The 20,985-nt window shown below is 42.1% G+C and overlaps 1 protein-coding gene across 4 annotated transcripts in view; it reads right to left on the reverse strand.

Annotated features, from left to right (window-relative positions):
• ARHGAP24 (Rho GTPase activating protein 24) overlaps positions 1-20,621 on the reverse strand; it is a 224,789-nt gene extending 204,168 nt beyond the window's left edge. The window contains exon 1 of one of the 4 annotated variants that reach the window (XM_074589169.1): positions 20,478-20,621. Coding sequence is in view for 1 of the 4 variants with exons in the window: in XM_074589165.1 (XP_074445266.1) it covers positions 20,482-20,497 (16 nt within the window). In the remaining 3 variants the exon portion in view is untranslated. Of the gene's footprint in view, positions 1-19,625; positions 20,268-20,477 lie in introns of those variants that run through there. The other 3 variants (XM_074589165.1, XM_074589166.1, XM_074589170.1) reach the window with 3 other exon arrangements.
• Positions 20,622-20,985: the final 364 nt, after the last annotated feature.

A 20,985-nucleotide genomic window follows, 5' to 3' on the forward strand; every position in this document is an offset into this window, starting at 1 on the left:
GCATTCAAGAGACGCACCGAACTCTCACAGCGATATTTGCTCCAGACTGCTAATTCTGCAAGATATAACCAAAGGATGAGGACACAAAGGGAACTGGAAACCACAACCCGAGTGGTAACTTTAGGGCCCAATTATAATCTTTTCAGTCCCAAAGCCATCATAAATAAAGCAAGGATGAGACCATCTCCAAAGAATTCTATTTTTGTCAGGGGGACAACTGAACCTAGCGACCAACATACCCCTGATGCTATACATCCAGGGCCTACAGCTATTGTGCCATCACACAGAAATTACAAGTGACAAAAAAAAAAGAGCGAGTTGTCAGGTGGCAGCTCTTTCACAGTATTACAGAGGCAAGATTTATATAGAATTTAAAATGAACAGCCATATAAATAAAGAAGTAGACATTTATCATGGTGATCACTTTAAGTTGACACCTAATAACAAATCTTTGTATATGATTTACTGCCAAATCCATGTACAAGCTCAAGTATGCATAACAGCTCCTGAGAAGATGAACAGCATCATTTTAGAATTGTTGAAAGTGCAATTATGACCACATTCCTACCAGATGGTACTGAACCTTAGACTTCACATTCTCAAGAAATGCCCCCCACCTTTCTAAATATTTTCTCATCTCAAACTTCAATCTGAATCCTACTTTTCATTGAAACTCATCATTTCAGAAAAATCCTAATATCTTAAAAGTCACCACACAGTATATTAGACACTAGTTTATGATATGCTCTCAAAATCAAGCAATGCAATATTTCAATTAAAAAAAAAATCATGGAAGTGATAAGCTCCCACTAATGGTTATAATTAATGAATGAGTGCTTTCTGGTGGGGAAGTGTTTTGGGAAGTTGTTGACCGGCTCTCTTCAATGCAATACCCAACTGGAGAGTTGCACAACTAGAAATAGGAACCTAAGAGTTTGAAAAGGTGACACACGCACTTAACAATAGCTCTTCTGTGCAGACAGAACAGGACATCAATTCAGAACAGATGGCTAGGGGAATCTGATCGCGTCCCTGTGTCACACTTTACATGGAGGACTAAGCCACAGTTTATCCTTTGAATCACTCAATTGTGAAGAACATGAAGTGAAAGGAAAAGAAGAAAACTGAGATGTTGTCACCACAGCTGACAGACAAAGGAAGTCTAGACACATCTGGATATTATGAAAGCAAAATATTTTAAACATGACTTCCAGTTCTTTCTGGAAAATATGCTTAGATGTGCTAAACTCTACTCACAAGTTATCTGAACTACAGTTTATATACAAAACAAAAACACACACTTCCCCCCCCCCCGCCCAAAAAAAAAAAACAAAAAAAACCCAAACAAAACCTACCAGAAAAAGGGGCAAATTTCTACTGGCAAAATCAAAAAGCCTGTGATAAGCAGCACAGCACATGATGGAATGAAAAAATCAAAACCAGTTCTAAGAGAACAGATTTCAACACATTTTTCCAGAAAAAAGCTACTTTATCATCTTTATTATAGTTCACTGGGGAATTTTACTTCATGTTTGCTGTAACGAAGGAGGGACGTCGCAGCTCTTGCAGCAGCATGACGTTTCCCAAGACACTGCTGAGGAATCTGGGGTACCCCAAAAGATATCCTGCATCTGGGATCTGGGGAGCATCCTGGCATAATTCACCTCATGGTCCAGATTTTCATAAGAACCTACCATTCAAGCAGCCCTGCAACAAACCTTTTCCAGAGGAAGTATTTAAAGCTTGAATCTGCAAAGTAAAACCTTAGCAAGCTCTCATACCATCCCTGAGAAAAAGGCTTTGATAGCGGTAATTTGAAAGTGATGGGACAATTTACAAAACTCAGACTTTGTCAAAGCTATTCTGGATTTGTCCTTCCTGTCCCAAGGCAGTGAAGTGGTTGCTCTTATATAGATACTTGCCTTTAAGATTTATAAGATAATTTGATCCTCGTGAGAACTGCAAGGATCTTCTGCAAGAAGATACTGCAACCCTGGCCTATTTCTTGCAAGATTCACATTTGAAAAATACAATTTGCTCTCTTTGAAAAAAAAATAGTCTGAAAGGAATACAGAGTACATATAGATCTCTTTCTTCATTACAGTTTCATAACAGTGTCAATATATAAAACTTGCTTTCCAATTCAATATGGAAAATAATACATCGTATTAACGTATCATCAGCTTGTTTACCGAGTTTGATTTTTCTCCACTGGAAACAACAAAGACAACTTGGAAGACATTCAGGGTAGAGGAATGAAGATGAGCATTTGGTTGGACTGACACCATGACAGCCAAGAAAAGAACACAAAACATTCCACAAATGTTTGAAGGGTGCAAACACCAAGGAGAAAAACAAAACTTAAAAGGGAAGATGATAAACATCGGCTCACTGAGGCAGGCAAATCAGTGGCTTGGGAAGTACATCAGCAATATACACTGGCAGCAACTTAAAGCATCGAAGTTACCTTCCCACAGCATGCTTGAGTAAACAGTCCCTCATTCAGAGAAAAACAAGCACCACCTTTCCACCACCCAGCAAAAGCCTTCAAATGTTCAGTGAGGACTACTCCTGTATCAAACTGTTTCTTGGGAGCCAGAAATGCACATACACCATTTGGCACAAGTTCAGTTTTTCCACGCTCTACACCTTCATCCATTTTTGTATTAAAAAAAAAAGATGCTCCGGGTAGTATTCAAAACATCTTCAACATCCTGATGACTACGATCCCATAAACCCAAAGTTGTTCATGAGGACCCTATACATAAACACAAAATGCATATTCTGAAGACATGCTTATTTTACTGTTTAGACCAAAGATTTCTCAGGAGCGCTACCAACAATTGTTTCAGATTTCCCGTGCTTTCACGTTTGCATGATTTCACATCAAGCTTAAAATGTTAAATGAGGTTCTGAATTTATGAAAATATAGCAGTTCAGGGAAACACACCTTAGTATCCCTCACTGCTAATTATTTCCATTATATGTGAAGAAATTATCCTGTTTTTACACTGTTTTTTACTAAGACAGCATCTACCATGTACAGATCAAAACCCAGGATTTAAGCATACGAACAGACTTGTGGATGTGTGATGGACAAAACAGCAGTAATGATGAAATACTTTTAGCTGCAAACAATTACAATAATTTTTATTCCATGAACTACATGACTTTGCAGGAAATTTTCCTCTTTCAGTTTGTAAATTGGCACAAACAACCGGAATAACTATAAAACTATGTTCAACTTATTCAGCTCACTACTGGCTTGTTTCTCATACTATGCTTACCTGATTCTTGTTTTATTAGTATGTGTTACATCTTTCTCAGCAATACTTTTTCAGCCCTTTTTTATTGGGTTTCAGGACATCACTGAACGCTGGTGTACATTTACATCCAATGTAAATGTAAGCCTGCCTTTGGGGAAAAATTACATCAGCTATCAAAAGCCCACAGCAGATGTATCTTGAGGTCATGAACCAGATCCCTCATGCAAACAGAATGCCAAGACACTGTCTGCAACACTTAGGGTAACAACAAGAGTACTAATCCAATGGTAATAGCTTTTTCGAAAGAAAGGTGTGTCAAACTGTACTGGTGAAATAGTTGGGGTTGCGGAGCTGCTGACACCAACCTCTACAGTAGGCTGACATACTGAACACCAGTAAGTCCAAAGAGTGTTGAAGGCACATTAGTGCCCCACTAATGTGCCTTCGTTAGTATCAGCTAACTGTCCTCAGTTTTCTGCACAGCAGTTGCTGGGTCTTCTAAACTCACTGGCAGCGTTTAAGAACCTGCCTGAAAGCAAACATGGCAAACTGCAAAACATACTGCTACGCAGAGAGGGTAGGAGATGCTCAGTGGCAACGATCTACAATTTCACCATATACAAGGAACGTATTCACCCTGAACCTGTCTATGAAATTCTCAGAGCCCTCTCCTGTGCTAAACGTGTGCCATGTATGTTACCTGAATGAATGCACACAGTAATAAAATATTATTCCTTCTGGTCCATTGCACACAGAGGCTGCAATTACAACCAGCTCTCAGGTAGGTTACAAACACAAAGAAACTTGGAAGCTTGTCTTCTGTTTTCTGCAGTGGACCTTTTTTTTTAATTTGCCAGCCCCACACACCCACAGAGGGGCCAGTCAAAATCTGGCTGTCAAGAATCACAGAATGGTAGGGGTTGGAAAGGACCTCTGGAGATCATCTAGTCCAAGCCCCCTGCCAGACCAGGGTCACCCAGAGCAGGTTGCACAGGAACGCGTCCAGGCGGGTTTTGAACATCTCCAGAGACAGAGACTCCACCACCTCTCTGGGCAGCCTGTTCATTCAAGAAGAATGATAAAGATTTGCTCTTATTATAGCATATTTGTATTAAGCTATCATACAAGCTTACAAGAGTTCATTGTACTTTGATAACTAAAACTTTTCTGATGGACAGCTTCTTCATTTTCGCTGCAAAAAATTAGCATAACTATGCAAAACTAGTATAAGATGTTCTGAAGACCTTTGCTCTAAATTAATTATTGAGAAATGACTGAATCATTCACAACATACTTTATAATTTGCTGATGCTTAAGCCTATACATGTGGCTTTTAAAATGTCACAACACAGATCCTAAGTGAGAACATGAAATTATGGATGGCTAACTGAGCGGGGGGGGACTCATTTTCATCATTGCTTAAAAAAAGCATTAGTTTCAAGTTCACCATTACATTTAAGACAATTCTCAAGGCACTAAAACACCTAAGATCATTTGTAATCACTTAATTTTTTGTTCCTCCACCGCAGATGCTCAAATTAATGCAGCATTTTTGTAGAATGATACCCTGAACTATTCAAGGTTTTGCTGAATTCTACAGCAAGATAAAATTGAGTATTTTGCTTGGTTGTGATCAATAGCACAATATGGTGTTTGATTCCTGGCTAATGGAGAAAATTTCCTTTCTTGCAGGGAAGACTTGCAAAGTGTTCACCACATTTAATATTTCCTTTTCACAAATGCCTCAGAAAGTTTAACAGCTGTGTAGAGGCACACATTCGTATGACATAAAGCCTAACTATTAACAAGAAGCAAATATGCTGCAGAAGTGCCAGCTTGGGTAAAGTGAAGTGGTGCAAAACCCAAGAAAGCCATGGCAATTATTGATTTTCTACCGTGGAGATTTTTTTCCCCCAGCTCTGCCAATGACATCATTCCATTTAAACTTCTCATCTGTATGGACAACGAGAATAACAGTGTTTAGAACAATTCAACAACACTTCTCAAGGAGACAGGCTGAAGCGTCTTATTTTTCCTGCAACACACTTTCCAGATTCCACTCTCCTTTTACAGCAGAGAATTTTGTAGATCCTCACTCTACACATCATTTTGCAGACAACCACCTCCACTTATCTCCGTGCACATCAAGGTAATTCTACAAGATTTTCTCAGAGTAAACTAGCATGACAGACCAATGGGTGACAAAAGATAAATCAGTAGAAAAACATTACAACTGCACTTTTAGGCAGGCCGTAAGGAAATATGTAATACTAAAAAATAAAGGGATATGGCATCAAGAATTAATCACATACATCTGAATTTCATCTGTTAGCTACTGAAATGTTGCCAAGTCAAACAAAAAAGTTATAATTCACTCACAAGGCCAAATTCAAGCCTAGATGCCACTAGCAGAAACTGGCAGCAATGGATCTAGGACCATGTTTTCAGGATCTCTAAGACAAAGTAGCTCTGACACATCTACAAAGAAACAGAACATGCAAGAGAAATCACTGCCACCTCCTCCATGAACTCCTTGCCTGAACAACACCAGTTTACAATTCAATTCAATCCTGTCCTAAGTGTACATGTGTTAAGACCAAGGCTTTCTTCCCTATTTACCAACTTCAGAGACCTTAGTATTATTCTCCCATCTCTTAAACACCTACCATGAGAAATTTTTTCAACCTCTGCACCCTCCTTTACTGCTTCACAAAATTCATGACCAAAAGAAACAGCCATTCTAACGTTACAATGAAGCACCAAGACCTTAATGAGAGATGCTACTTAATAGTAAAGCATTATTTGGTTTTGATTTCAAGCATAATTTAAACCAATGGAACTGACACTTTTATTATACCGTATGACATAGCATATATATATATAAAACAGGGGCTGTAAAAATACTGTAATATATAAAAAAAAATATTCAGATCACTCCAACCAAACAGCAATTTTACCTGGTGCTCTGTTGTCCCAGGATGGCAAATGAGTATCTTCTGTCTCACCAACACCATCTTGGAATTCAGTGACCTTTTGATGACAACTTGGTCAGAACTAATATATTTTCACATAAGCTTTCAGCTAAAGCACTCAGTCTTTCTGCAGAGGTGTTTCAGCACTACCACCACCACAAATATGACAAGTTGCAGCTTTAAAACACTCTCTAAAGAGCTTTGTAAAATTTTAATAGGCTGGTTAAAGCAGTAGAAATTACAGGATCATGTCATGATTTCCACACTACTTTCCTTTTTCCTACCTTATTAGCCTGAAAAATTGTGCTAATGATGGACTAGCCAAAAAACACAGTTTCTTTTTGTTCCATTTTCAGTGAGTCTCAGAACAAACTGTTTGCTCATATCAGTTTCCAAGCAATCTGTCTAGGCATCCAAGTTTATAAACTAGAAGAACCGATCAAGCCTCCTTGCTTTTAAACATAACCAAGCCAAGAAGCTTAACAGGCCTATTAGGCTCCGTGATTTATTTCTTGACATTTCCAATAAATCATCTTTTTGTTTTTGTGACAAGACTTCAACCCCTTTCCTTCCTATTCATCTATAGCAGATACCAACCAGCTGTGCTTCTGTGTGCTTCCGAAAACACACATGCACAAATCTACTTTTTCCAGACATCACAGCAGCACAGACAGGTTGTTTCTGAGCTCAAGTTTTCATCCTATTTTTTAAGCACGGACATTAACTTCACACTAATCTAAAAAGGACCTCGTTACCACCAGCTCCACACTTAGTATTTTCCAAGTTAGCATCCATAAGCCTGCATGCATCCATTCAGCTGTACTGTCATACCACAGCCAATATGCAACACATACTGGCTGAAACTGGCAGTAAACTCCCCATACAGAGAGATTTTAGACATGCTTGCTATTCCGTTTCCATGCTTCTTGGCAATTCCCTAATACCTTTGGTTACTCTCCAGAGCAACGTTACATCTTCGCTGCTTGAAATCAAGAAAGGGTGGATCAAAGGCAAGAATAAGTCTCATCTAGGGATATAAAAGAAAAGTTACTGTACCTTACTTATTTACTTATTCTCAAAAGCACTGGGGTAAGTGCAAGATTTTCAGCTGTAGGCACTGGAAGTCACAATTTCTAAATAGCAGAAATTCTACATAGGTATAAGAGACGGGCAGAAGAGCAGTTCGTTCTGGAAACCCCAGACTACCTTACCTTGCTGATAATACTACATATTCCTTCAGTGGAAGATTTGGCTAACAGGCCACCTCTTCTGTTATGTGAGCATTCCATATCAGTAAAAATAGGCAGTCAAGACAATTCTTCAAGTAAAATAAGTTTGTTTTTTATGTTATCTACCTTTGCATTCCAGATTTAAGTTAGAGAACTGAAAATGGAAAACAGACACTGTCTTCCAATACATAAAGACACAGAGGAGGTGTGCACCACGCATATTAAAGAAAAGGACTTGATAAAGCTCATTAACTTGCAAAGAGAAGACTTCCATGAGAGAAAGGTGTACATTTAACAAGAAGCATCACCAGATTTTTTTGAGTACTTCAAGACTACTTTGAATAAGATGCATACAAACTGTATCTCACAAAGGACCTCTGATCCCCAGCTAGGGATGAAAGGAGCAACGAGGCTACGAATCAGAAAGGTACGTGACGCTGTATTGGCATCAGAGCGCTCTATTTAAGGAATGTAACAGAAGAAACTGAGCAGCCCACTGACTTGTCACACACACAGTAGTCCATCATGTGGCACTTCCAAGACTCAGAAGAAAACGTTAAACTTTTTCTCAAAGAAGAAAGTACAAAAAAGAAGAGGAATGTTTCTGCAGCTCAAAAATCAAACCATTGAATGAAAAAAACATTATCACAGCTACCATACTCTTCCCCCACCCCCGCCAAGAACCGTGTTGTATGGAGATTTGTTGGATATTTTATGGCATTAGAAAATAAGTATAACCTAACTTAAAGCATCTTCATAACTGAGCAGTATCACAGGCCCCAGACACTCAATTTTGCTTTTGTCTATACACAGACAACCCCACCAGCCTGACAAAGACACTGCAGCTATAAAGCAGAGGCGGGTATTAATCTCCTTAACGATGTATGTCGTAATGCCACAATGGTGAGCAAAGTTACCAACGCTAACTTTTCCTCAGAAGTCTAAGCTCATGGGACGCCATGGTCTTGCAGCCCAGGTGTGCGTTCTGAGCAGCACCACCTCCTACAAAACACAGAATCATAGAATGGTTTGGCTTGGAAGGGACCTTAAAGATCATCTAGTTCCAATCCCCCTGCCATGGGCAGGGACACCTCCCACTAGATCAGGTTGCTCAGAGCCCTGTCCAGCCTGGCCTTAAAAACTTCCAGGGATGGGGCTTCCACCACCTCTCTGCGCAACCTGTTCCAGTGTCTCACCACCCTCATGGTGAAGACCTTCTTCCTAACGTCCAGCCTGAATCGTCCCATCTCTAGTTTTAATCCATTCCCCCTAGTCCTACTGTTACCCAACATCCTAAAAAGTCCCTCACCAGCTTTCTTGTAGGCCCCTTTAAGATACTGGTAGGCCACTATAAGGTCTCCTCGGAGCTTTCTCTTCTCCAGACTGAACAACCCCAACTCTCTCAGCCTGTCCTCATAGGAGAGGTGCTCCAGCACTCTGATCAGTTCTGGGCCCCGCTGTACAAGAGGGACATAGAAGTGCTGGAGCGTGTCCAGAGGAGAGCTACCAGGCTGGTGAGGGGTCTGGAGACCAAGTCTATGAGGAGAGACTGAGGGAGCTGGGCATGTTTAGCTTGGAGAAGAGGAGGCTGAGGGGACACCTCATTGCCCTCTACAACTACCTGGAAGGAGGTTGGAGAGAGGTGGGTGTTGGCCTCTTCTCCCAAGTGAATAATGACAGGACAAGAGGAAATGGTCTGAAGTTGCAGCAGGGGAGGTTTAGATTAGATATTAGGAAGAATGACTTTACTGAAAGAGTGGTCAGGCACTGGAACAGCCTGCCCAGGGAGGTGGTTGAGTCACCATCCCTAGAGGTATTTAAGAAACATCTAGATTTGGCACATCAGGGCATGCTCTAGTGGCAGAGACTGTAGGTTGTTTGGTTGGACTCAATGATCTTAAGGGTCCCTTCCAACCATGAAGATTCTGTGATCATCCTCATGGCCCTTCTCTGGACATGTTCCAGCATGTCCATATCCCTCTTGTAGTAGGGGCTCCAGAATTGGATGCAGTACTCCAGGTGGGGTCTCACGAGAGTGGAGTAGAGGAGGAGAATTACCTCCCTTGACCTACTGGCCACATCTGGCATAACATCTGTTATGAACTACAAACACTTCTACACAGACCCTTCCTTTCCCCTCCAACAAGGCCGGAGGCTCGGTCCACAGCCCAGCAGCATAGACATGCCCTTGCCAAAAGGAGGCATACTCAGCTCTGTACTTTCAAAGCAGAAACCTGAGGATACTTCTTGTCTGAAGGTAATAATGACTTACAAGGGAGAGATAAATGGCAGGTGAAAGCTTTTAATGGACTCTGAGGCAAAAAAAGGCAAAAAAATTTTGACTAGTTGTTTGAGAAATAATTAGCTCCTCATGCCACATTTCCACATCTATCAACACAACCCAATCGCTCTGTCTATAATTTAGCAGTCCAGCAGCACTATCGAGATAATTGTTCTGCAAGTGAAATCAGATCTATTCCCTGTCATACCTACCTGTCCACAGCAACACCTCGGTGATAACTGCCTGTTTTTCACATCCTTGGAAAAGAAACTGAAATACAGCAAAGACACATCCCTCTGAAATCTCTCAGTAGCATTGTTTGTATCCCATTATTCCAGTTTTTTTATCCCCTGACACTGTAGCAGTGTGACCTTTTCTTTACTGTTTCATGGACCTGGATTCATTCAGCATTTGCTATAACAGCACTGACTAGAAATTATTGCCTTTACTGGGTATTTCCACCAGGTATTGTACAGTAATTTATCATAACTTACTAGATACCTAAGTAAGGTGCAAAATACTTACTGCTCAGTCATATACAACAATAATAATACATCCTTTTGGCTAAGATGCCATTTTCTAGTAGTCCCTATGAAAGTAAGAAATGGTAAAACTCACGTTTCACAGCCTTCTTGTTCATGCTGGGAGATGAAGATCTCCGAAGCAATGTCCCAGGAGTGACACCATCAAATAACATGCAAACGTCTGAAGGGGGTCTCAGCATTTAGGATATTATTTCTAATGCTAGCAGAGGATGACCTCTATGCCGAATGCCTGTTATGCACTTTTCCCGTTGGCAAGGAAAGGTACTGGGAGCTGTGTGAGCCTGCATTGTACAGCAGTGCTGCACGATGGCTTAATCTCATTACATGATAAATAGTCTTGACACTGAATGTGCCATGTGGTGCACACTCAACTGGCTGCTTTAGTCCTTTCCTGGTGTCAGCCGAGAGCACTGCGAGCTTTGTGAGCCCCGGCTGGCAGCAGAAGCGCAAGAGGTACACATGGAAATTCAGCATATATTAAACAGCAGAGGACACGTCAGCCAACCGCACGATACTTTAAGTGCTGTGCATAAGAAACCATGCCAAGCTCCCAAATTTACGGAGTCATCATCACAGCTGCCCCCTGCTCCTTCCCAGAAGCTTCCCTCTCCCCTTGCGCCTGGCAGAAGGCAGCATTTGAAGGGACTAACGCGGCTACTCCCATACAAAGACCCACAGACCACTGCAAAGGGCAGAGTCAATAACCATTTCTAGATGTGGTAAAGCCTACCAGTAACAGCTGACCAAATCAGGAGCTGAATCATCACAGCAAGTGACCATAATTCTTTGTAATACCAATGCTAAAACCTTGTAAATTCTTCAAAATCAGTAAAGTTAACGGAAATGAATTAATAGTTGTCTCATTACAGCACAGAATCATCACAGTGAAAATAAAAAGGGTCCTACTGTGAGCATGTTGATTTGCTGTCAATTATATCTTTGTCCTGGCACATCTTATAATACATGTAAAATATTCCTATGGTCAGGGACTAGACTATTCTTTTACAGTTGTCCATGCATGACAAACAAGCAGGACAGAAAAGGACCTCCCGATTCATTAAGCCCAGCTTCTGAAGTACCACAGGAGCCAGAAACACAGTTACTTTCAGATATTGAAAAAGCACCATCAAAACAGCTATTTTAATATTTCCCCTCACCCCCAACCCAGCAGTCCCAAGGCTACCCAGGAACTCCTTACTCTGTTAGATTTTTCTTTTCATGCCAGCACACTCATGGACAGTCTACACCCATTTACTCCTGCATTATCACCCAAAACAGTTCTGCTCCCCCCGTGATGTTTACCCACCTGACGTATTTACACGCAGAGATTAAGGCTGCGCTCTCGTTTTCACTAGATTACACACAGCTGGGTCTAATTTTCTCTTAAGAAAAAGGAGTGAAGTATGGTTGGTTAAGTCTAGACAGCAGACATCACACACATGCCAGGTTACATGGAAAACTGAACAACCCAAAAGCACCAGGTCTCTTTTGCTTACAGACAGATACATATATTGTTTTTCCTAAGTTTTCATTACTCAAAACTACTACTTACAACATGCCTTCTTACAGCCTCTTGCCACTTATTTTCTTGTGTCCCCTGCGAGAAAAACCCAACCTAAAAAAGCCTGCTGGCATCAAGACATAGATCTCTATTTATACAAATATGTTTTTCTAAATATAATTTATTATACATTTATGGAGGATGAAGTTAACTGTCTCCAGTTTGAGTCCTGTACTCTCCTAGGAGAAGGGGTTTCAGCATCACACATCAAATGTTAATAATGTTTTACATTCTAATGACTTTATTAACTTTCGAAGAATTTTTACTTGAACTGTATTTAAAACACCAACTTCAAGACTTCCCACTACCATATAATGGAATTGTATTTGCTTGTTTAAAATAGCAAATAAACCTGTCTTACAGTGGATGCTAAATGATATTTTGCAGTACGTATGAACAAAATTAGACCCCAATCTTGAAACCAGTCATTGACTGGGGGAGTTTTCATGCTGAAACTTCATTTTTAGCCACACTGCAGAACTCTGTCAGAACAAGCTTTTTGACCAGGATTTTTCCTATTCACTTCTAAACTCAGCAAATTTTACACTGAAGTTACCGAGATCAAAACAATTTGAGTTCCAGCAATACTATTAAGATCCCCAATTACTACAGGCAGATTTGGACTCTCAAAGTCCATTTGCATAGCTCACATTTTAGTACACTCCCATTTAGCCCTACTGAATACAGAGCTTAAGCAGGCTCTGTACTTGCAAACATAGAGTAAGAATTCACAGTCCTTTTAAAACAAGGTACATCACAACTCCAAACTAAAAGACATTGCAAGTTTTCTCTTTCTCCAGGCAGGCCCTTTAACATTTCTCCCTCGGTTTGCTTGCTTCTTAGGAGAAATTAAAAAAAAAAAAAAAAAGAAAAAAGAAACATCTGTGGGAACAGCTGCACAAATATTGCAACTGCCAGAGATAAGATTTCTTTCTAGCATCCAGGATTTCTTGTTTTGTGTTTTGCAAGACCACTTAGTAGTGGATAACCACAGTGACTAGCCGTGCATCTGATGCGCAGTTTTGATCTCAATCACAGATAAGCGGTAAAAGCTCAATACAAGCCCACCATAGAGACACATAAACACACAGACGCAGAAAACAACCAGAAACACAAACCCTTGAAGGAAGTGTCCAGAGGCTCCACCATATAAAAGCTTACCCAGCAAACAGGCTGCTTACTCTAACTTCTTGTGGACAACCAAAATACCACGGTAGGTAGTTTATAATTATAAGCAGTTGTACAGCACAGCTTTTTCCTTCATCGTTATCTCATATTTAACAACAACACTAAGACGCCAAATTAGTCGGCACACTTTCCAAGACAATACTTTGGTAATTAGGCAATGATATCATTAAATAAATAGATTTCCAGAAGCCTGTCTTCATCTCCTAGATACATGTCTGCATTCACATACTTGTCCCCAAATTGCAGTGATCTGTTATGCTCAAACTGGAAGCGTTACGAATGAATTTTATCATGCTCTGTGCTATATATTGATAACTACAATTCTTATTTCCCAGACCAAGCCCAAATAGGTAAAGTGCATAAGATTAGCGCTCCATTGCAGTAATAATTAACCGAACTAAACTAGTCGGTTTTAAATACCCACGGCCGTGGTGGTGCCAACAAGATCTTGGAGCTATTGCAGAATGCAGAGCTCCTCAAGGCCTAGGGATTTATTGAAACTTTTTTTCCCCCCAACCACTGAAAGAATTACCAACCATTTTGGCCGTGGGGGGCAGTCACCACATCCAGCTGTTCCACAAAGTGGGATACGAAGAATGAGAAGCAAAGCTAATTGTCTGCAGCCTCTGCATCATTTTTCTTTCTTGAGCAACTCAAGAGGGGCCTCGAGCATACTTTAAGTCCCCCTTGACTGTAGTGCTCTCCCATTTGCTAAATAATCATTTAGTACGCTGGGTTTGTTGGAGTACAGTAGCACTTCAGCTTCTTTTCCCACCTCTACAGTGCCAGCTGTCAAGCAGGGTATGCAGAGAAAGACTCCCTACTTGAGTAAGTTCCAGCATGCTTCGGGGGGTCTGCTCCACTTGAAGTCATGTGATCCACTCTTGTGATTTATTTTCTAAATGCTCATCCTGTGCCTACACGTCCCCACAGCAATACTTGGAAAAAAGGTTGTAATCTTTAGAAATCAAAAGCACAACGATTCATCACAACTTGCTTTGCAATGCTAGCTCTTATCCTTCATTATGTCTACACATGTCCAACCAAAGAAGGCAAGCCTTCACATATAGCAATGGTCTGTTGTGGCCGTTCAGGTCCTTTCCATCTAGTCACAAACAGACTATCAGATGGGGTTTTATCCCCTACGTAATTAACATCCAAACAAAGAGGGTCAAAACTGAACAAATGGATGGCTACAATGGGATGGAAAGAGTCCACTCAGCCCAGCATCCTATCTCCAACTGTGACTGAAGCAAAACCTCAGGGACAAGTGGCATAACTAAGACAGGCACGCAACAACACTTTCAGCCAGCGACACCTTAAAACTGAGTTTTCCCTTTACTAACCACAACATTTTCTGCCATGTACTTGTGCATCATACTTACACCTTATTTACATCTTGTGCACAAGACTACCTCCTTTCATTTGTTTTGAGCCTGCCACTGTCAATCCTGGATACACCCTGGCGTTCCTGTACTGGAAAATAAGGGAAGAACTGGCCTCTGCTCACCCTTTCCCTGCCACCCGTTAATGCAGTTTTCTCAGTCATCTCATCTCCAGGCTGAAAGAGAGAGTTCCTTCCTGCTTCACTGTTTCTTGGTCAGAAGCTGTGCTGTGTCCTTGACCATTCTTGTCGCCCTTTTAAAAACCTTTTCCAGCTTAAGCTGCAAATTACCACCACTTTCTGGCAGCAAGGGACTCCCCTGGTGTCACCGTTATCCTTCTTCACATTTTTCTTCTTACAACGGAGGATGTGGTAGCTGGGGGAGGTTAAAGAAACAGCTAGAAAGGCAGCTTTGGACAATCCAGGATGCTGCTGCTGGAGCTGAGGTCGGGTCATTTGAGTAAGGATTAACTGGAAGGCTACTTGCTCTGCCTACTGAAGGATCACTTTACCTCCTTGCAAAACAGGGAAATAGCTCAAAATATGGAAATAGCCAACACATTTTGGCCCAGCCCACACTAATCCAGAAAAAAGCATGTTTGGTCCTCCCAAGTAGTGGCACCTAGAGAGATCTTACTGCCTCCCATACACAGGCAAATAATTGCTGGGCTTTTGCATTTTACTTTTTAGAACACTCCATGATTGTTCAATTTGGCAGGCCAAGAACACCAGTCCAGTTAAAATTTAAGCTGCTCTAAGAGCAAAGGCAGATGGGGGAAAAGGACGACAGGGATACACCAGGTACTCCTTGGAAGTAACAGACATGAAAAATGTCTTTGTTAAAGAGCTACTAATCATAATTGCTATTGTACAAAATTGCACAGAACTAAATATAGGAAAATGAAAGGTATTTTATGACAAGAAACTATATAAACATTGCCAAGGAATTTAACACGGAATTAACAAGGAATTAAAATTCAGTGTTGCTGAAGTTTGTCTCTTTGAGCCATAGAGCATGAAAGCCTCTCCAAACTAACCAGTGCAACAGTAAACAACAGAAGTTTGTTAGAGTTAAAAGTACTGAGCTCACGTGCTCCTTCAAGGCCTCCGGGCTTGGTGGCACTTGACATTTTCATTAGGAAAAAATGAAAGAAGAGCTGAGCCAGGCAGACAAAATTAATTCAAATAGTTAACAGATAAGTCAAAAACCATGACTGTAAACAAAAAAGCATCATACTGCAGGTGGTTTCTAGTCTCAGGGGAACTATCTTATTTTGCAGTTTAGCCAATGACTTGGAAGGAAAAAGGAAGAAAAAAAAAAGATCATGACTGAAAAACTGTGCAGGTGACAAGTGCCAAGGAAACCGTTAATCACAAAGAGGAAAGATGACTGACAGACAGCTGTCTGTGCACCAGCCTGCGTGTTCTTGCTCAGCAGGCACACAAAGTGTGAAGCACTGACAGTACCTGAGAGCATCCTCCTGAAGGAAAAACCGAGGTCCCTGTTTAACACAACAGCCCCATCTCTACTGTCATCACAAGACTAACAAGAAAAAAGAAAGTATAAAGATCATTGTGTCTCTGGATTTTACAGGACTGCACCTTAAGTATTACCTCCAGCACCGGCACTCAAACATTTAAGAAGCATTTTGGAAAACTGAAAACCATTTTAAAAAATTTGGCATAATTAAAGAATGGGAGAATGGAATGAAGGAACTTTATTTTCCACTTTCACAAAGAGAAGGTAAAGAATAAGATATAAGATAGTAACTCTAGAGGGAGCGGAAATTTGGCTAGAGAAGGCTATTAAACATACAAAGAGCTAATAAGAACCAGAGATAACAAAGCTGGTCGTTAAAGACAGTCAAATGAAACAAGCAGTAAAGCACATAATTTGAGACTGATGATAATTACACCAAGTGAATACATTGCAGATCATTGAGAGTCTATCAAGTGACTTTCTGTTCGCAAAACAGGATATTTCTTGAGAATAAGTGATCTAGCTTATAATGGAAGCTAATCAAGGACCCTTATGGTTCATTTTGGATTCATAATCAATTAAATACAAAATAAGTTTCCAGCTTCACTCCAGTCCCTACCATCAACACTTCGATCACCCAAACGTAACTGGCAAAATGGTGAAGTAGAAGTCAGGAAATGTACAAGAAGCTGCAGACTAGGAAGAAGTTTCTCGGCACGCAGCTCCTCACACCAAGATCAGCTACCTACAGACTGACTGCCACAGCTGGCTGGCGGGCACATCCCAGGGGTACCTACTGAAAGTGAAGATGAAAAAAATATGAGGCTTGGGAGACATCAGCTGCTGGCTGTCCTACTGAGCTTGGGGCACCACAGGGACCAAAGCGAGCTGCTTTCTAACACCATCCAGCCGCTTCTGGGAGCTCACACACAGCGCCCTGGCAAGGCAGCCTCTCCCGGCTCCCACAGTACCGCTGCTGCCGAAGGTGCGTGCCCTCCCTGCTGCCGTGAGGCTGGGATTTCAGCATCATTTGATTACATCTCTGCAGATGACGAGTCTTTATCTGTCTCAACACAGGGCTTGTTGATATCTGCTATGCGGCCGAAGCTAAAAGTACAACACTCATCTTTGAGATGTCTGGTATTTTCATACCCTTTTGAGTGCTATAGAACTGAGGCACCTTTTCTCCTGCAATTAAAAAAAAAAAGGCAACCTGATCAAGGTTTTCTAAATAAATGCTGGCAACAACTATAAAAAATAATTCTAACTTGAAATCCTTGCTTTTAGCACAATAATAGAAACTAACATAGACTACATCTTACCACTAGCACTTTCTGCAATCTTGCATGCAGGAAGAGAATCTAAGTGAAAATTTGTCCTCAATTGTCTTCTTAAGTTTCTCTTCTTCCCAAGAGTGGCAATGGAGTAATAAGTTTCATAAAAAGCAGTGTGTTTCCTTATCGTCCAACAATTTCAGCCACTCATCTTACCTGGAGCCCTCAACATTACAGAAAGCCAAGTTCCAGACAGTGAACAAAGAAAACCTATGCCAGTGTTTTTCTTGTTTTAGAATGCCAGGAGAAGACAACCTTTTCTTTTTATTCCTGGCTGAAAGCTAACATACAGTTCATTCACCCGCAAGACTGTTTACAACACAAATGCCACCCCAATATGATAAAGTGTTGCGCTCTGTTCCAGGAGGTTATTTAATAAGAGAAAAAATCATGTCAAGCGCTCCCTCTGCCCAATATAGATAAAGGCAGTAAGTAATAGCCCCAGGAATAAAGCATACTTCCAACGGCCATCAGGTCACAATAAACACCAAATAGCCTGCCGAGAAGACAGCTAAAGGTAATAGGATGCAAATCACTTCAAAACACCCACCATGAATTTCAACTTGACCTTTTTTTTTTCCCCACTTGGTGTGTTTAAAAAAAATCAGATATTGAATCAAGCAGCAAGAGATGAAAAGGTCCTGAGAGATGTCTGTGTGCTGTAGCTGGACATGGGGCTCGCAGGGGTTTTCTATTCTAGTTACTTCTGAAGACATGACCTTATCAGGAGTTCAAACTATTACTTGCGAGGCAATTTCCTTTAAGGGATCTTCATTTCTAGCTTTCTAAACTCCATCTTCAGAAAACTGAACCTAGCTATAGGACCACTAACAAAAGCAATCTTCGTGCCCCAGGCTGCAAACACAGGAATAACCCCCAGCCTCCCTCTAACTTGCGCCCAGAAGCACATTGCCATACAGTGCAAAGAAGTTACGCCTTCCATACAGAATCATGTTGTTAGCTGAATTTTCTACACGGCTTTACATTTTTTACTCAATGTGGGGCTTTTTTTTTGAGGGGGTGGGCACACTATTTATTCCAAACTAAACTTACCTAGTTCCTTTAAAGAATGAAAGCCAGGTAAAGAACAAGAGAAGAAAAAAAGCAGCTGAAAGACAGGACAACAATCGAAGAAGAGGCAGACAAACAACTTTAGACACTATGCACAAAGAAACCTGAGTTCTAAGCACATTTATTTTTAACACAAGTCACTGTATCACGTACTAGAAGATGCCTTTTGCAATAACAAAACCTGCCACAACATGAAAATTTCATGGGACTGGAAACAAGCACTTGACTCTCAGTCCTTCCTTCTCTCTACCTCTGCTTGTAACTTTGCATGCCTTCTGTGAGTACGAGATGCCACTTAAATGATTTTTGGCTAGGACAAGATGCTTTGCCCTTGTATTAATAAATCCCCTTCCCTTAATTCTTACCTCATGGGGAATCCTTTTCCCTTGAACATACCGAAGTTATTGTCACCTTCCAGGTACAGAACTACTCTGCAACCGTAAAACTTAACCTAACAGCATCTTAATACCTGCTGATCTAATAAGAGTTATCACCCTCTCCCAGCAACCATGCTACTTAACACAGACAAACAGAATCCAGATTAATATTAGACAAATTCAGTGTTATGAAGTCACTATGCTACAAAGGCAATTAATTTGGTTTCTTATTTCTACCTGTACAGGAGAAGGATACCTATCTGTTTATTTCCAGTCATCTGTTGTAAAAACGTTTCTAACACCAAAACCGGATTATCTACTACTCTCCACTCTGCTGAAAGAAGAAAACCCCCAAACTGACAGCATACATGCACGTTACTGATAATAAAGACAGAGATAAATATTCCATACAAGCCCAATGGAGGGAAAAAAGAGAAGACAATTACTCCCTTATCTTAAAAAGAAATCCACTGAAGATTCCCTAACTCTTTTGTGATTACAATCAAAGTCCTTACTGTAAAGCCTGTCATAGCGAGGACCCTATCTCTGAAAAGCTGCTACAGATATCTGTGTAGAAGGAGGAAGAATTTAAGACAACCATCGCAAACCAAAAGATGAACATTAACATGGAGATTGCAAAAAGCACAAAGGGCTGTTACTTATATTTAAGCCAACAAGTAGTCAGCCGACATATACTCTGCTCGTACCCCTAAAACCATCAAAAAGGCAGCCTGTTATGAAGTATTTAACATTGTTAAGAAACAACAGCACACAAAAACACTTAAAGATGCCTACACGCACACACACCCTGCAGACAAAACTGTCGTAACACACACAGACAGCTGCTGCCACCGCTTCCTGGTCTGCAGCAATTATTTGTCCGGCAAAGACCACACTGGTTTGCTACCAAGATGAAAATCGCGTCGATGCCACCTACCCTGTTTTTAGCCGCAGTGCCGATCCCGTCCAGCGAGAGTTCGAAACTGCCCCGCACCGGGACTCCCACCGTCCCCAAGCAGGGTCGATGTTCTCACTCATAAACGCGCTGCCTTCTCAAGACGAATTCGGAAACGGTGACAGCTCGTTTCAGCTTGACTGCACTTGGAAGTTTCTTTTCCTCCCCCCGCCTTCGCCCAGACGGCCCGGGCACAGGCGGGGCTGCCGCCCCCCCCCCGGGAGCGCCGCGCTCCCACCCCGCGTCCTCCAGAAATCCCAGCCGGCGCGCCGAGAGCAGCCCAAGAAGTTAGAAAGAGTGACTCTGTGTGCATGGATGTGTAAATATCCAGCAGGAGAGGCTGGAACGGCCTTCCAGGGCCAGCCCTCAGACTCAGCCCCGGGTTTCAGATTTCACGGGCAGCTGGCAGCTCCGGAGCCGCCAGCGGCACTGCTGCCGCGCCGGGGAGGAACCCGGCTCCCTTCCCAGACATCTCTGGAAATCCCGGCCACACGGCACCCGCCGCCCCGACAGCGCCTGCAGACCCTCCGTGGGCCGTTCCGCCCCGCTTCGGAGCGGGGTCCGCGCTCTCCCGGCGCCGCCGCCACGCACTCATTCCTCACAGCGACACCGCCGGCTTCTGCCGGAGACCTGACCCGGGCTGCAGCAGCCCCATCGTGCCCTCGGGACAAGGGGCTCCTCTCCCGCAGCACACGCAGGAGACGGCCACCAGCTGGCACAGAGACACCCTGTGATCCTACGCAGATTTCTGCCGCTCCCCCCTCCTCCTTTCTGTTTTTGCCTGTGATATGCCTCTTCAGCCAGCTAAACACAGACTAAGCGGCCTTGGCTCACCTACTTTCAACAGCCTGCATCTCTGCAACTCAGTACGATGGGCTGTTGAAGGAGGACCAAGGGTTTTACCTCGCGTGGACCTGGCGGCGGTGTCCGTGGGACCTGCACGAGGAGGGCTGCATGCCTCCTCCGCTGGCCCAGCTCTGACTCAGTTGCACAGCAGCAATCAGAATGGGAATTAACTGCAGCTGTGATTGGGTTTCAGGAGCTGCCGTTCGTTCCCTCTCTGAATGGCACAGCTGTCGTTTGCTCCCAGGTGACTTAATGAGCGTGAGGCTGCACTCTTCCCCATACTCAGAGAGGGCAGTGAATGATGTGTAACCTCCATCCTCCCTCCCACCACCTCAGTCCAGCACACTAAACCCGACAGTACTGGAAATACAACCTCTCTCGGAAAATCCCAATTGCTCTGTGTTACTGGACTCTTCTTTCAGATCCCCATCGGGAGACAAACAGCAGTTTCTAATACTATACCACAATGAGATCATAAGAAAAAATTACTAATAAT

The sequence above is a fragment of the Larus michahellis genome, chromosome 5, assembly GCF_964199755.1.
Source record: "Larus michahellis chromosome 5, bLarMic1.1, whole genome shotgun sequence".
In the NCBI taxonomy this organism is placed as follows: Eukaryota; Metazoa; Chordata; class Aves; order Charadriiformes; family Laridae; genus Larus; species Larus michahellis.